The sequence below is a fragment of the Eucalyptus grandis genome, chromosome 6, assembly GCF_016545825.1.
Source record: "Eucalyptus grandis isolate ANBG69807.140 chromosome 6, ASM1654582v1, whole genome shotgun sequence".
Classification (NCBI taxonomy): domain Eukaryota; kingdom Viridiplantae; phylum Streptophyta; class Magnoliopsida; order Myrtales; family Myrtaceae; genus Eucalyptus; species Eucalyptus grandis.
Genome location: NC_052617.1, coordinates 7,163,073 through 7,179,881, shown reverse-complemented (window position 1 = coordinate 7,179,881; position 16,809 = coordinate 7,163,073). Strand labels below are relative to the sequence as shown.

At 40.4% G+C, this 16,809-nt stretch overlaps 1 protein-coding gene across 1 annotated transcript in view; it reads left to right on the top strand.

Annotated features, from left to right (window-relative positions):
- LOC120294272 overlaps positions 1-7,183 on the top strand; it is a 53,459-nt gene extending 46,276 nt beyond the window's left edge. Inside the window, exons 3-7 of the mRNA XM_039314274.1 lie at positions 4,377-4,979; positions 5,174-5,341; positions 5,395-5,730; positions 5,822-6,017; positions 6,363-7,183. Coding sequence (XP_039170208.1) covers positions 4,377-4,979; positions 5,174-5,341; positions 5,395-5,730; positions 5,822-6,017; positions 6,363-7,183 — 2,124 coding nt within the window. The remainder of the gene's footprint in view (positions 1-4,376; positions 4,980-5,173; positions 5,342-5,394; positions 5,731-5,821; positions 6,018-6,362) is intronic.
- The last annotated feature ends 9,626 nt before the right edge of the window (positions 7,184-16,809 follow it).

Below are 16,809 nucleotides of genomic sequence, written 5' to 3'. Positions count from 1 at the left end.
GCCAAGGTGGCCCTTCATCCTTGACTAGCTACTTCTTCTTTCTTTAGCTTTCTTTCTCCATGTTTGGTCTACCATGAAGATCAAAAGAACCAGAGAAATCGAACTACACCTTCCCCTCCACTATCGCACACCCACCAGACCATTTTCCCCCTCCGTTTTCACTTCTGCCGGTTTCTGCTTCAATTGACCTTTTGCCAAATATGTGTTGAAAGTGGTCTTTCCAAACGAATTAGCCAACAATCCACCCATCACCATGACCAGCACATCTAGATCATTCCAAAGAGTCTGACCACACCCCGAACAAAGCTGCTGGCCATCTTGTACATCGACGAGAAGGAACCGATCGTCGATCCGTCAGTTTGCCCACTGGTCTGCCTGTTTTGCATTTTTCTTCATTTTTCTCCCATTCCAGCCCTTTGTTTGGCCATCACAACCTCCAACAAGACCCCCAAGATCCCTGAGAGCCACCGGTTGCCGACCACCTGCTCGCCGGAGCTTCGATCAGCTCGTTTCCTCACCGTTCAGCTATTGATTCTCCTCTGTCCAGTAAGCAGTAGAAGTCGAACCAGCCTTTGGTTTCTCTCTTTTGCAGCTCAAAATAGAGGCAAAGTTCAGTGGGTTTCCAGTAGCTTCTAGGCCCATTTTGAGGTGGTTCCGAACCTCAAAAGTGTGGCCCGCTTTGGAGAAAATAGATTCTCTTCGCGTTCTCGACGTTTTGCACCGACCCGCTGGTCAAACAAGTGAATTTTACTCACTAATCCCTACTTAATAGGCTAATGATGTTGAGAGGTTGATTAGATTTAATCAAGTATAATTAGGTGAATAGATTAGAGTAGAGCAATTAAATTAGTGCCTTATCAATGCATGTTAGGCAAATAGTTAGTGTAGTTAGCAAGTACACTTGTGCTATTATTTATTAAACGAGTCTCGAAAATTTTCCGAGTCCGTTTCAGCTTCCAATTAGGCATTATGGGCCTAAATTGGATTTATTGCATTTATTTAATATTTTCCGTAATTATTTAATTATTTATTTATTTTTCGGAAATTAGGCTGGGATAGCTAACGATTGGAATTTTATGCTAGTTTTCACGGTGCAATCTATTTATTTATTTGAGCTCTAATTTGTGCTGAATTGATTGAATGGTGATTTTAGGATTTTATTCCTAATTTACTTAATTATGGTAATTAATTGGAAAATCACTGGACATTGGTTTACAGCACCGAAAATATGTAATGGGCTATTGAAACTGGTGGGATGTTTAAAAGTGGAAATTTTATATTTTGGCTAAGGCCAACTGTGCACCTACACATTACCACATAATCTAGGTTGTACACGCTAAGCCGTAATTCAGCATTACCACCAAATTTGGAATCAGTTGTGCCCGCTGAGCCGTAATTCAGCATTAACCGCCAAAGAATTAGTAAGCCATGCTCGCTGAACCGTAATTCAACATTACCGCCAAAGTTTTAGTAGGCCGAGCTCGCTGAGCTGTAATTTAGTATTGGGGTTGAGTATTTGAGATGACCATGTAGGCCGTGCTTGCTAAGCTGTAATTCAGCGTTGAATTTGAGTAATGGAGATGACCGGGGAATGGTCTGGTTGACATATAATCGACTGAGTCGATTGATCGATGTTTCGATTTGAATTATTGACTGATGTGATGATGTGATTCGACGATTGTTTATTGAATTGACTTGCAGGAAGGAACTGAACCCAAGGTAAGTCATCTGACTCGTGTTATGCTTAGGCAGCTCTTAAGGCGTATTGGCTTCCTAATTGGGTCTTTGTGGGATAGAACTTGCTGAGACATTATCTCACTAGTTATTGTATAACCACTTTCATGTCCCTAGTTGACGTTAGTGGAGGACCCAAGGCCTGAAGTTTAGAAGGTGAAGCCTGAAGAATCGGCGTTCTTATCTGACTAATTAGTCATAGGATGATTCTATTTTGATGAAAGTCGATTCTTTTTTGTAGGTTCTGCATATAAACCTGTGTGTTTATAAAAAGGTCTTTTGAGAAAATTTGGCCCTACTTTCCTATCCCATTGTTTTATTGTTTGGGGATTACTTATATGCTTCCACATGTGTATATTAAATGAATGGATCGGCGATGCGTTGTGGGACGTCACTTTTAATTGACTAGTGAGGGATGGGCATGTGCTTGGAGGATTATGGTGTGATAGGTGCCGCCTGCCGCCTCGTCGACCAACCACAAGCCCGGCCGCCTTAAAGTCCCCCGGCTCGATGCCAATCGCTACTGTTATTTCTTCTCGTTGCTGCCACTACCATCGCCGAGCCTTGCGCTATCAAACGCCATCTTCCCCTGCCGTTCATCTCCAACACTGCCACACCAGGTGGGAGCACCATTGGTCTCTACCCTCACCGACCCTCGGGTGGTAGGTGAGGGCTTTGCGACCCTTGCCTAGTTGCCGGCGAGCCTCACCGAGGCTCGCCCACCACCACCAAAAAGAAAAGGAAAAAGAAAAAAATTAATAAAAAATTTCAAAAAATCATTAAAAAATCATAAAAATTGTCACGTCAACGTTTGGCCGATGTCCATGTTAGCGCTGGCCAACCAAAATTGGTCGGATGGACTAAATTAGTACCAATATTAAAAGCTTTAGGACTAAATTAATCCAAGTGAAAAGTTTAAGAATGCATTGGTACCAATGCAATAAGTTTATGACTTTTTTGGTAGTTTTCCCCAATTCTTAATGGGCATTGACAAATGGGCGCATAAATTAGACTCCGTTGGTGATATTTTTTTGCAATATCATATCAAGCATCGGATAGGGTTATGCAAAAAGTCTTTCCCAATTTTCTTGAATGGCCAAGTCTATAATGACATTTTTTAATTTCAAAAATATGCATAGCTCTAATAATTACCATTTGGTTAACAAAATTGGATAAGTCATTATGAAAAAGGCAACCATTTACGAATTTCTTCTGGTAAGATAACTTTGAGTTTGCAAATAATGTGAATCTTTATTATCTTTAACTTCAATAAAAGTGCTTGTTGAATATTGTACGACTACAAGAGTTCACAACATCTTTCAATAAACCGCCTCACACAACTTTAAAATATTGTAACTTGAAAATGTGTCATCAAATACACATATTGCAATACTTTCTACAATACTTATAATGCAGCACAACTACAATTATACCAAACACATTTTAGCTTTAATTAGTTCAATCCAAAATTGAAATGACCTTACCATTTGGCTGAATGTACACAACGTAAATTCACTTGAATACGAAGTTACTAGTATGTATATGTAAAGTCAAATACATGTATGTATCCATTAGCATTTGGCAAATGAATGTAGAACGTTATGTCTGTAACAACGAAAGAATTCAGTAGAGGATGCAGAGACGTAGCTTAGAGGAGGCACATAAAGTAAACTCCAATGATTTCATTCATCATGATATAAATCCAATAGAAGTTAGACCAAAAACCAAGTGGCCTAGAGGGGCGCTAGTCCCCATTCCTATCACCAAAGATTAGGAGTAGCAATTATTGGCATTTCCAGATGCTTTATTTTTCCTTTCATCGCATATTCTAGTCTAGCTTCAAATCAAAATGTTCCGAATTGGCAACCTGCATAAAATCCTTGTGGAAAGGCTGGCGTAATTGCTTCGGGAAGCCAAGAATTTGATGCCACCCCATTTGGCACTTTAACATGTGAGTGAGTGTATTGATGGTGGGATACGATTTTCACCAACTTAGACTTCCAGCACAAAGTCTTCTCTAAATGGTCTGTTGGTGGGCTCGCACAAACTTCCAACTTCTTCTCCCATCATCTCCCACAAGACCACTTCAACACAAAAATATCTGTAATGGTTAATGGGACTCGCTTCGTTCTCTCTCTCTCCCTCCCTCCCTCTAAGTTGTGTGCTACCCATGAGAAGATGGAAAAATATATGTAATGGTTAATGGGACTTGCTTCATTCTCTCTCTCTAGGTTGTGTTTGACACATCTCATTATCCATATTCTCAATTTAACTGATATACAATTGCACCACGAAACAAGACACTATAAAACAAGCCTTCTTGCAAATGACATTTCAAGGTGATCTGGTGATATCTTTATTCACTGAAACAACATTGTATAGTTTAAAGAGACGATTATGTTAAAGCTTATATAATCAACTAATAGAAGAAACTTCTCTATTACAGAGAGAAGGAATGAGAAGAAACATTAAACTTCATTCGTTACGTAAAAAAAAATTGTCAATTACAAGCTAAATAAGAACTTGTTTTGAATATACAAACTTCATTATGCTGTTGTGTATCTGCTGTTTATGGGGAACACTCGTTTTCCCGGCGTCGTCCCCTGTGGGAAGACCTCTGTCTTTATAGCGATATCTACCAGCATTTCCCCTGGCTTGTGGCTGGTGATTTTAACGCGATCAAGGACCCCTCCGATCATATTGGAGGTGCTACGAACTGGATTCCCTGCTTCGATGAATTCTCTCAATGCCTGTCCCAAGCTGAACTGAGTGACCTAAGGTATGTTGGGTGCCGATATACTTTGTCCACTTCTTCTGGCGAGGCCAAGAAATTGAGGAAAATTGATCGTGTTCTCGTCAATGGTGAGTGGAATACACGCTTCTCTTACTCGGAGGCTAATTTCCAGAATCCTGGTATATTGGATCACTGCCCGATGATTGTCAGAGTGCTGCAGCCTTCTAATCGGAGTAAGCCATTCAAATTTTTTAATTACTGGACGCATCATCCAAATTTTACTGCCATCATTCAGAGGGCTTGGAATTCCCCTGTTGTTGGATTTCCTATGTTCCAGCTGGTCTCCAAGCTTAAAAGGGTGAAGTCGCTCCTAAAATCTCTCAATCGAGATGCCTTCTCTGATATTTCGGCTAAGGTTGTTAATGCGAGGAACTCTTTGGCGGTAGCCCAGAACCAGCTCCAGGCCAATCCGGGGATGTCGCTCTTGCCCAAGAAGAAAGGGAATGTCATCGTGCATTTGTTCGGTTGAGATTTCATGAAGAATCATTCTACAAGCGAAAGTCTAGAGTCAAATGGCTAAAAGAGGGAGATAGGAACACGAAGTTTTTCCATCAATCTATGAAACGAAGACACCTCTTAAACCGTATTCTTTCCGTAAAAGACCCTGCTGGAACTATCGTCACTGATCCTCTCCTGGTTCCCCAGGTTTTCGTTGATTATTTTTCTGACCTCATGTCCCCGAAGGAAGGCTTGATCAAGCCATCTATAGAGGAGGTGCGGCGGTACATTCGTAACCCTCTCTCCCTTGATCAAGTCTTGACGTGCCCATCTCAGACTCTGAGATCAAGAACACACTATTCTCATTGGCAAAAGGTAAGGCCCTGGGCCCTGATGGTTTTCCTGTTGATTTTTTTAAAACCTGCTAGGACATCATTGGGTCTATTGTGCTTCAATCGGTGCATGACTTCTTCCGGAATGCTAAGCTTTTGAAAGAAGTAAATGCAACCATTATTGCTCTTGTTCCGAAGGTCCCTAATGCCACTGCAGTCATGGACTTCAGACCAATTGCTTGTTGCAACACAATTTATAAGGTGATCACTAAGATTCTAGCTAATCGTATAGCTGGGGTTTTAGGGGATGTGATTAGTCAATCCCAGAACGCTTTTGTTAAGGGCAGGAGAATGAGGGACAACATTTTATTGGCCCAGGAACTATTTGCAGGTTTCCATCTTACTTCGTATCTGCCCAAGTGTGCCATTAAGGTAGATTTTCATAAGGCGTATGATACCCTCGATTGGGACTTTTTACAGCTTGTGTTGCGTGGCTTTTCGGTTTCCTCCGCACTTCATAAAGTTGGTTATGGCTTGTGTTCGATCTCCTACCTTCTCTATATCTATCAACGGTGACCTTCATGGGTTCTTTCCGGGCGGTAGAGGGGTAAGGCAAGGGGACCCAATGTCTCCATACCTCTTCACGTTGGTGATGGAAGTCTTTTCTGGCATATTGAGGTCTTGTGCCTTCAAACCGGACTTCAAGTATTACTGGAGATGTAAGCCAATTCAGCTCTCCCATCTTTTCTTTGCTGACGATGTGTTCTTGTTCTGTCAAGCGGATTGGCCTTCGATTGTTATGCTCAAAACGGGGCTTGATTTGTTCTCTCCGCACGGGTGGTCTCGCTTCCAAACAAGCGCAAGAGTGAAATTTTCATGGTGGCGGTGAGCTTTCTAGCCGGAACAAGATCCTATGGGCGTTCGGTTTCCAGGAAGGAAAACTTCCCGGTACCTTGGTGTTCCTATTATTTCTTCTAGACTAAACAGAGCCGATTGTATTGCATTAACAGACCGTATCACTGCCAGAATTCAATCCTGGATGCACAGATTTCTCTCTTTTGCAGGTAGGCTTCAGCTGATACGTTCTGTCCTTCACTCTATCCAAGCTTCTTGGACGAGTGTATTCACTCTTCCTGCGTCGGTTCTTGCGGATGTGGAACGCATAATGAGGCAATTTCTCTGGAAGGGAACTTCGTTGGGCCGAGGAGGAGCCAAAGTGGCTTGGGAGGATATTTGCTGCCCCAAGGCTGAAGGGGGTCTCGGCGTTCGTAACATTAAGCAATGCAATAGGGCTTCCACGGTCAAGTACTTATGGATTCTTTTCTCTGACAAAGAATCGTTATGGTGCCGTTGGATTCACTCGGTATTTCTGAAAAAGAAGAATTTCTGGATTGCCAATACTCCGAGGACGTGCTCCTGGATGTGGAAAAAGATCCTCCAGCTCAGACCATATTTTCATTCGTCGTTTAGGTGGATTGTTGGTAATGGTTACTCCATTTCACTATGGCACGATTATTGGCTCTCTTGTGGGCCGTTGGATTCGTGTGTTCCTTCAACGTTTAGGGAGTCCATTGGTCTTCCGAACCGTGCAGTAGTTGCTGATATGTATACTCCGGTTGGTGCTGCTCTTAAAACTCTCCTAGAAAGATGGTCAATTGCCCTCCCGCCCTTATCGTCTATGCACGACAAATTCATTTGGTGTCATGAATCTAAGTTTTCTGTTGCTTCGGCTTGGGATTTTATCAAGGTAAAAAGGAATCATGTCCAGTGGGCTTCCTTTGTTTGGGATAATGCCCTCGCACCTCGTTATCAATTCATTTTGTGGCTCATAACGAAGAACCGTCTTCCTACTCGAGACGTTGCTATTATCCTATGGGAGAATTGATTATTGTGTTTGTGTTTTTGTAATGAAGTTCCGGACTCGTTAATCATCTTTTCTTTGGTTGTCGCACTTTGGCTCCTCCGGCCTTCTTTTGGGCCGCCAGTGCAACATCCCATGGAAAAACAAGTTGGAATGATTTACTTACTTGGGTTACCAAGTTTTTCAGTGGCAAAGACTTCTATCACAAGATGGTTTGTTTCTCTTTCGGTGCTTTATGCCATTTGATCCGGAAGATGAGGAACGCTGCTATCTTCCCGATGAGACATTGCTATTTCGCACTTAAGAATCATCTTATCAAATCGGTTAGAGATAGAGCTATCTCTTTTTTCGAAGGTCTCGCCTTCTCCGAGGAACAAAAGACTTCAAAGGTGCTTTGGGATTCGATCCAGGCGGTCTTTTCTGCTCAATGATCGTGTTTCTGCTCGCTTTGTTTTAGTTCTCTCCGTTCTTTCCGTTATGGTTGTTGCGGTGGGTTTTCCCCGCGGTTGTAGTTCCCTCTTCCTTATTTGTCTAGCTTTTCTTTTACATCGGCTCCCGTTCACTCTTGTTCTGAGAGTGTAGGTTTTGGATCCGATCTTTTGTATTTGTCCTTCCCTTATTTATACTTATTTACCTTTTACCAAAAAAAAAAAAAAAAAAAAGAACTTGTTTTGAAATTGCACACAAGCGTGCAAAACAAAACTGCACAAAACATAACTGAACAAAAACATGCAAAACATAACCGCACACAAATGTGCAACACAGACTTGTTCCACTTCCTAGAAAATAGCTAACAAATCAACCGCCTAACAAATAAACTTGACTGAATAATAAATAAAACGATAGAACATCAGCAACAGCAACATTAAGACATAGCTCCAAGAAACTCCTCATTGGATTAGTTGCTGCTGCAAACTCCTATTTTCTCTCTTAACAGCTCAAATCTTCCAGCCTAAAGTGGCTTTGTGAACATGTCTGCAAACTAATCTTTAGATCTGCAATAGACCAACTTAACTTCACCACTTTGTTGCACTTCACGCAAAAAGAAGATTTTGACATTAAAATGCTTGGTTTTGCCATGGAAAACTAGATTCTATGATATTGCTAATGCAGCCTGATTGTCCACATTAACTTCAATGCAATCACTAGAATTCAACCATAGATCCTTCATTATCTTCTTCAGCCACAAAACTTGATTTGCAGCTGCAGTAGCTGCTATAAACTCAATCTTTGTAGTGGACTGAGCTACAATCTCTTACTTTTTGGAACACCGGGAGAAACAGGTAGAACCAAGAGTGAATCAGTACCTAGATATACTTTTCATGTCATCCACTAAGCCAGCCCAGTCACTATCGAAAACCCCGTAACTTAAGCTTATGACCTTTCCTAAACTTCACACCAAAGAACAATGTTCATTTGAGGTATCTTAAGACCCTTTTTGCAGCAATCAAATGTAACTAACTAAGACTACTCATGAACCTGGATAGAACACTCACAGCAAATAGAATATCTGGTTTGGTTGCTATAAGTATCTCATCGCATCTGTTCCATCATTCTTCCGCTTCTCTTTAGTAGCCATAGGAGTGCTTACACTTCTACAATCTTCCATCTGAAACTTCTTCATAATTTCCTTCATGTATTTTTTATGGAAGATGAAGATCTCATGTGCAGTTTGTTTGACTTTTAGACCTAAGAAATAAACCATCTTTTCCAATTCTGATATCTCAAAACTTGCAAACAGACCTTGTTTCACCCTCTCTATCAGTTTCACATCATTCCCTGTCGCTAATAAATCATCTACATAGAGTGACAAAATTATAACACTGTGATTCACCCTCTTGACATAAAGAGTGAACTCACTCAAGTTTCTTACAAAGCCAAAATCCTGCAAATATCGGTCTATCTTCCTATACCAAGCTCTTGGAGCTTGCTTCAGTCCATATAGAGCTTTCCTCAATCTGTATACCTTCTCTTCTTGCCCTTTGATACTGAAGCCTTCAAGTTGTTCAACAAAAATCTCCTCCTCGAGCTCTCCATTTAGAAATGCAAATTTGACATCTAACTAAAATATAGGCCACCCCTTCTTTACTGCAATAGCTAATAGTAGCTTGATTGTATCAAACCTTGCAACAGGAGCAAATGTTTCAGAATAGTCTATTCCCCATATTTGTACATAGCCTTTCACAACCAGTCTGGCTTTGTGTTTATTGACAGAACCATTAGGATTAAGTTTTATTCTGAACACCCACTTAACCCTAATCACATTCTTATCAGATGGTTTGTCAACAAGCTCCCATGTGTGGTTTTTCTGAATCATTGCAAACTCCTCCTGCATTGCTGCAATCCACCTCTGAACCTCCTTAGCTTCCACAAAGTTAGATGGTTCAAGCACTACCATATTACTTCTTTTATAGATTTCAGCAAGTGACCTTGTGCCTTTTACCGGTAGATCATCCATACTATCTTCCAATCCATCCACAACTTCATCAACATCTACAATTGTTTTTTTTATGACCCAAGGAACCCCATACAGCCGGCAGCTGGCGAGCAAACCCTGGGGTGACGCTAGAGGAGAACCCACCACCCCGGCATCACACTTAAGACACCAAATGCCTCAATTAGGTTTTGAACCCCTCACCTTTGGGGAAGGATCAATGGAGCTCTTATCCAGCGGAGCCACCACGGCCGGTGGTTCAACATCTACAATTGTTGTAAGTTGTTGTTTTGCAGATTGCTGTTGTCCTGCATTCTTTTCTTCCATCCAATTCCATTCATCTTCCTTTAGAAAAATAAAAACATCTCTGCTCACAATCACCTTCCCTGTCATTAGGGTGAAAAATCTTGTAAGCCTTTGATTGGAGACTTTACCCAATGAAGATTCCAAGCTTAGCTCTTTGATCCAGCTTATCCCTCTTGACCTAAGGAACATGAGTATAACACATACACCCAAAAACCTTCAAATTCTTCACAGAAGGTCTAACACCATACCGGGCTTCAAAATGTGTTGACCTCTCTAAGGCCTTTGTGGGCAATCTGTTCAACAGGAACACTGCAGTATTAGCTGCCTCAGCCCAGAACTTCTTAGGTAACATCTTCTCTTGCATCATACATCTAGCCTCTCCATAATGCTTCTGTTTTTCTCTCACTAACCCCATTTTGTTGAGGTGAATAGGGAGCAATGAATTGCTGCATAATGCCTACTTGCTCACAGTTCAACTTAAAATTGTGAGCAATATACTCATAACCATTATCAGACCTGAGCAATTTAATTTTCTTCACACCCTGATTCTCAACTAAGGTTTTGAACTTCACAAACACATCAACAACTTCATACTTGGCTCGCAGAAAATAAATCCAGCTCATCCTAGTCATGTCATCTATGAAAGTAATGAAATACCTGCTACTACTGAGAGATAACTTAGACATAGGTCCACATAAATCTGTGTGGACTAATTGCAGCTTCTCACATGCTCTCTAGCCTCTTCCTTTGAAAGGAAATATGGCTTACTTGCCAAGAAGACAAGTTTTGCACTGTGGAAACTTCTCCTCCAAACTTGGCAAGTCATCTGCTAAGCTATTCCTCTACATAAACAACATGTTCTTCCTGTGAACATGCCCAAGCATTTTATGCCATAGTTCTGCATTTTCTTCTTTACACTTTAAAGCCATTTGTTACATTTCTTGTGGCTTGAACATGATGCTCTTGTCCCTCATTGGCATTCTTAACACTTCTTTGCTATCTGCATAATCAATAAGGCATTCATTCCATTCAAACTTCACCTTATAGCCCTTCTCAACTAATTGACCAATACTCAATAGATTCTGGTCAATTTTTGGTATAAAGAGAACATCACTGATCAGTTTCACCTCCTGATTTCCTTCAATAGCCAATGTACCCTTCCCTTGCACTTTGATATACTGTCCGTTGCCAATTCTGACTCTGAACCTGACTGACCTGTCTAGACTCTTAAACAGCTTCAAATTGCTAGTCATATGATTGGTACAGCCACTATCCACAAGCCATGTATCATTCTCAACAGAAGAGTCAAAATAGGAAGCTACAAACAAGTGCTCTTCCTCAGTCTCATTTACTGCTATCTGTGCTTCTCCTACTTGCTGGTAATTGTTCTCTTTGCAGATCTCTTCCATGTGACCCAACTTGTGACATCTTCTGCACTTAGCATCAAGCTTCCTCCAACATCTAAAGGACTGATGATTAGTTCCACCACAGTGTTGATAAGGCTTCTTTTTCTTCTTCCATTTGAATTTCCTTCTTTTGCTGCAAACTTGGAGTCACCAGCATTCCCTTTAGACTAATTCCATTTCTTCCCTTTGCCTCCATCATTGGACTTCATTTTAGCTTGCAGTGCACCCTCTACAGACTCCTCTCTTCTCATCAGTCTTCTATGCTCATGTGCCTGCAGGGCATTTAACAATTTTGCAAGCTTTATGTCAGCTAAGTCTCTTGTATTTTCCAAAGAAGCTATGGTGGCTTCAAACTTCTTTGGAAGAGACACCAGGATCTTCTGAACCAACCTTTCATCCTTCAAGTCAGTCTCTAAAACTCTTATTTTTTCAGCTATCTCAATCAATCTCGGAATATTCCTTCACCGACTTTGAATCCTTCATCTGCTGTCTCTCAAACTCCCTCAAGAGATTCAGCACCTTCATACTCCTTATCTTCTCATCTCCCCCGTATTCATCCTTCAAGAAATCCCATATTGCCTTTGTAGAATCACATCTCATGATCCGTGTGAAGATAGGGGTGAGAGACAACATACTGAGCAAGACTTTGCCTTGGCCTTCCTTGTGATTCTCTCTTTATGGTACTTTATCGATTCAAGGTCAGATTGTTTGGAAGTGGAGCAACCTCATAATCATTCTCCATAGCCTCCCATTAATCATGACCCTCCAAGAATGCTGTCATCTTAACAGCCCAAGCTTGATAATTTTCCCCAGTAAAGATTGGAGCAGCCATTGTAAAGAATCCACTCGATCCTGCCTCCATCAGCTTTTTCTTTGTAGATTGGAAGCAATCTTCACTCACTTACCCTTACTTCACAGTCCCTTAAGATCCCACAAAGGCTCTGATACCACTGTTAATGTCACAACCTGAACCCCGGGCACATGCACATCCCTCAATGGTCGCTTTTAAATTTTGCAACATCCCAGGCACTATTACCAATCCATTCATTAATTTGCACATGTGGAAACGTAAAATAATCTCCATACAACAAAATAGTGGGATAGAAAGTTAAGATAATATTTTTCACAAGCCACACCTACAACATCACAATACTTATGTATATAGACCAGTTTAACACCCCAAGTCTGATACAAAAAGTGAAGCTGTTCGATTACCCACTAACTAAGCTTCTATTTATAAGACTGGGATTCACTAATACACTACCATAGTTCTCAATCTCTCGGGGGTGAGCTGTCACCCTACATCCAGTCTTGACGGAAAACCCGTCATCACTTGGAATGAAATAGCGAGAGTCCTATTCTTCTTTTACTGCGCCCAATTGTACATGACCTGGCCTTCCTCCATCTAGGGACCTAAAAAATTTTAGCTTACACGAGGTAAAAGGTACACTCTGCATGTCATCTAGTCACGTTTCTTACCACTCTTTTAATGCCAGTAAGTTCCTACATATTAGTATCAATTAAAACATTCCTAACAGTATCGAGCTTACACATCACATGAATACTTTAATGTGAGTATATGCAAGAGCGTGAATTTCCATGTAAGCATACGGGCCACAGTCAATGCAACAGATAACAGTCTTCCGGCAAAACCGGGCATTGCTTCGCACCGTCAAGCGTGGCAACGTTTACATCTAGATGGCATTCCATATAGGAGCATCGGCCCAACCTCCACTGCGTTCATTTAATGCCACAATTCAACACTCAATTGCACACTTCAATAACAACATCGATTAAACAATATTTATAGCAAGAAACATCCCAAACAGTTACGAATTTCCACTAACCAGAATTAACAAAAACTGTTCAATTGCGCATTCTCGAGTTTAAGGCCAGAAACCAACTCATATGAATTCGAAAAATTCTAAAATTTGAACACATCCTAGAGGACATGTAAACAAACATTTTTCATGAAGACACCGAAGCCCAGATCCCTCTAGATTCGGCCCAAAAATTCATGCAATCCAACACTAAAATCGGGTCCGTTCCAGTGGTTATGTTTTCCAGAAATCAGCTTGATTCGAGGCCTGAAACAGGTCTGTTTTATTTGAAATTCAAGTATGTTAAGCTACAGGACATAAAAAAAAAAAAAAACAACTTTGTGAAGGAATCGTTTGAAAATTCGGATTCTAACTATTGGTAAAGATTCATAGAATCCTTACCGGTCAAAAATTGCAGTGTAATCTAACTCTCTCGTTTAAAGCAAACGAAGCTAGAATCGTCTTCCTTTTAATTTTTAAAAATCCTAGAAAAATTATATGTTATATTTGAAGATGTGTAAAACATTTCTTCAAAGAAAATTTCTTTAAAATCGTAATACACATCCGTTTACAAAAATAGTAAATCACGCACGTTCATAAAACAGTTTCAAGAAACAATCCTTGTCTTTGGCCGAATCCTCACCTGCGGTTATTATCTTGTCCTTTAAACCACAACTAAACCTCACTATGACTAATATAACATTTCCAACTAACATCCATCCATATATAATATCATCTACATCTTTTTGTACGAATTCCTAATTAGAGGTACTCAATCCCTAGTCCAGATTTAGAAGACAACTCACCTAGTTACAACTAATGGCGGCTCTCGTTGATGGTTGGACAGCAACACAGAGACTAGCCTTGAGTCTCTCGATGATGGTGTTGAGTCGAAACCGCAAAGGAATGTGCTGTGGTGTGACGGCAACAGCAACACATGAATTTATAAATTTTTCAGTAGAGAGAGCTAAATGTGGAGTTTGGTCGGTTGCGCGGTTCTTCTGCAGGTGAGGGAGTTTTTTTTCCTCACTCGAACTCTCCAACCTATATATAAAAACCATGGTGGTAGGTGGCCGACGTTTATGTGGGTCCAGAAATTTTTGGTAACGTCATGTTCACGCCTTGCTCTATTTTGTTTCTTAGTCGCCGGTTTGTCATCCAAGAGGGAGCAAAAACAGGAGTTGCACGTTCAAGGAAGGAGAAAGTAACAGCTTGCACGTTGAAAGAGACAAGGGAAAAAGAATAAAATAAAAAAAGGAAAGGAAAAGGTGGAAGTAGCCATCGTGAAATACAGCAGGCATCCATGTGTGGGTAAAGGATGGGGAAAGAGAGAAAAATGCTTGGAAGTTTCACTGAAATTTCCACCGGCTTTGGGCCTATTTTTCCATGGAAATTTTGCTCACCCATCACCATCATAGGTCCCACAACTCTTTCCAACGTTATCTCCACCAAATGAGATGAAAAAGGGGTTGGAATCCATCGTAAACTGCTGAATCCGAATTTGAAGTTAGTTCCCTGCTTTTACATGGAGATTGAGTCCTATCACTATCAAGTGGTCTCTCTACTTTATGCATCCTTATTCCACACAAATGGCATGGAAATTGAGGTGAAATTCTTGGCCAAAGGCCTTCCTATGAATTTCCTTATTTGAAGAAACCTATCCTCATTTCCTTTTTACCAATTTACCACTTGAGTTAATAGGATCAAGTCCCCTATTAGTCACTTATAAATCTTCTCTAATTGTTCCATACTAAATGCCCAAAACCTATTTAAAAAGTGGCATTTCCTTTTATTCTTTTAATTTGTTATCCTTGCCCCTTTTTTGCTAATAATTCCCATCATCCATAAATTTTGAGAAGATGCAACAACATTCCCCGGGATTAATTGTGACACGTGAAAATTCTCAATTTCTGAATTCGACATTATTTCCTCGGTTAATTTCAGTCAAATGTGATTTTAGCACAACCTAAACTATCGGTTAGTTTTTGGGAATTTTCAGTGCAAATGACCCGTGGTCGATTATTCCCGAGCCACATGTACATCTTCGACACACTGGCGACTCTCGATTGTCATAAAAAATCTCGAGGTTTCAATTACGAGCATAGGGTACCAAAATATCAGAAAAATCTGTTTAGTGCCGATCGATGAGAATTCTATAATTAGATGGAATCACCCAAGCCTAATTTTATCTCTATCGAATCGGCCTATTTTCAATTTCTGATAGATTTTCGACTGTGCTGATATGATCCTTGTAGACTAACACGGTCGAGCAGTCGATTCCTGATTGAATTCTCAAGTCTATTGCATCAAAATCCTTTAATAACTTTCCCGATTAGTCTAGTTATCTCATGAGTGATCAGCTCAGATAATAGCACTATAGGCATGTCGACAAAAAGCTCGATTTATTTAATTGAAAACAGAAGCAGAAAATCAGACTGTCACAGTTAAAGCTAATATAATCAACTAATAGCAGAAACTTCTTTGTTACAGCGAGAATGAATGAGAAGAAACATTGAACTTCATTCATTACATAAAAATAAAACATAAAAACTATCAAGTACATGCTAAATAAGAACTTGTTTTGAAATTACACACAAACGTGCAAAATAGAACTGCACAAAACATAAACTGCACACAAACGTGCAAAACAAAACTGCACAAAGCATAAACTGCACACAAATGTGCAACACATACTTGTTCCACTTTCTAAAAAATAGCTAACAAAGCAGTCACCTAACAAATAAAGTTGACTGAATAATAAATAAAATGACAGAACATCGGCAGTAGCACTAAGACACAGCTCCAACAGATTCCTCAAACAATATCATTGTCAATGAAATTTGATGCCCTTCCTCTTTGGCTTCTCCATCCACTGAGCTGCTCTTTTCTCCAACTTTCTCACACCTTGTGCTAGCCATTTGGGTCTTCCTATTACAAATGAAATGTATGATATGGAAATTCCAATTACAATTCCAGATGCATAACCAATCCACGTAGCCTTTTGTGTGAACCAACTCTCATCACCTGAGTGATCGAAATTTGAGGAGGACGATGGTGGAGGAGATTGAACATCTCCAGGGCATGCTTTTGACAATGGAAGTCCACATAAGTTTGGATTCCCACTAAATGAGTCATTTGAAAATGTGTCCAAGTGTCTGTCTTGAGGAATTCGACCGGTCAATTGATTCTTGGAGAGGTTTAAGTACCCAAGGGATGCCAAATCTCCCAAATTTCTTGGAATTTCCCCACTAAGCTTGTTCGAAGAAAGATCAAGCCATCCAAGGTTAGTCAAGTTCGCTAGGGATAGTGGGATGGAACTTGCAAGGTGATTATGAGAAAGGTTGAGCCCAATGAGAGAGTGAAGATGTCCAATAACTTCTGGGATATCCCCTTGGAAAGAGTTGTTCGACAAGTCAATGATTGTATAGATAGTTAAGATCTTCATTAGCTCAATCTTTTGGCCCTTTAAGGTCACAGTCACTGAATTTTCATATGACGCATTTCGAAATGACTGTCATATACAATGAGGTGTCAGAGCTAATCTCGCTATTTATCATGGCTTCCAAGTTCATTATCATGTCCGCTGGCAAAGAACCGCCAAAATTATTGTTGGAGAGGTCCAAAATGTGTAAATTGGAAAAAAGGTGAGCTCCCCATGGAATATCCAAAGAACCTTTAAAATTG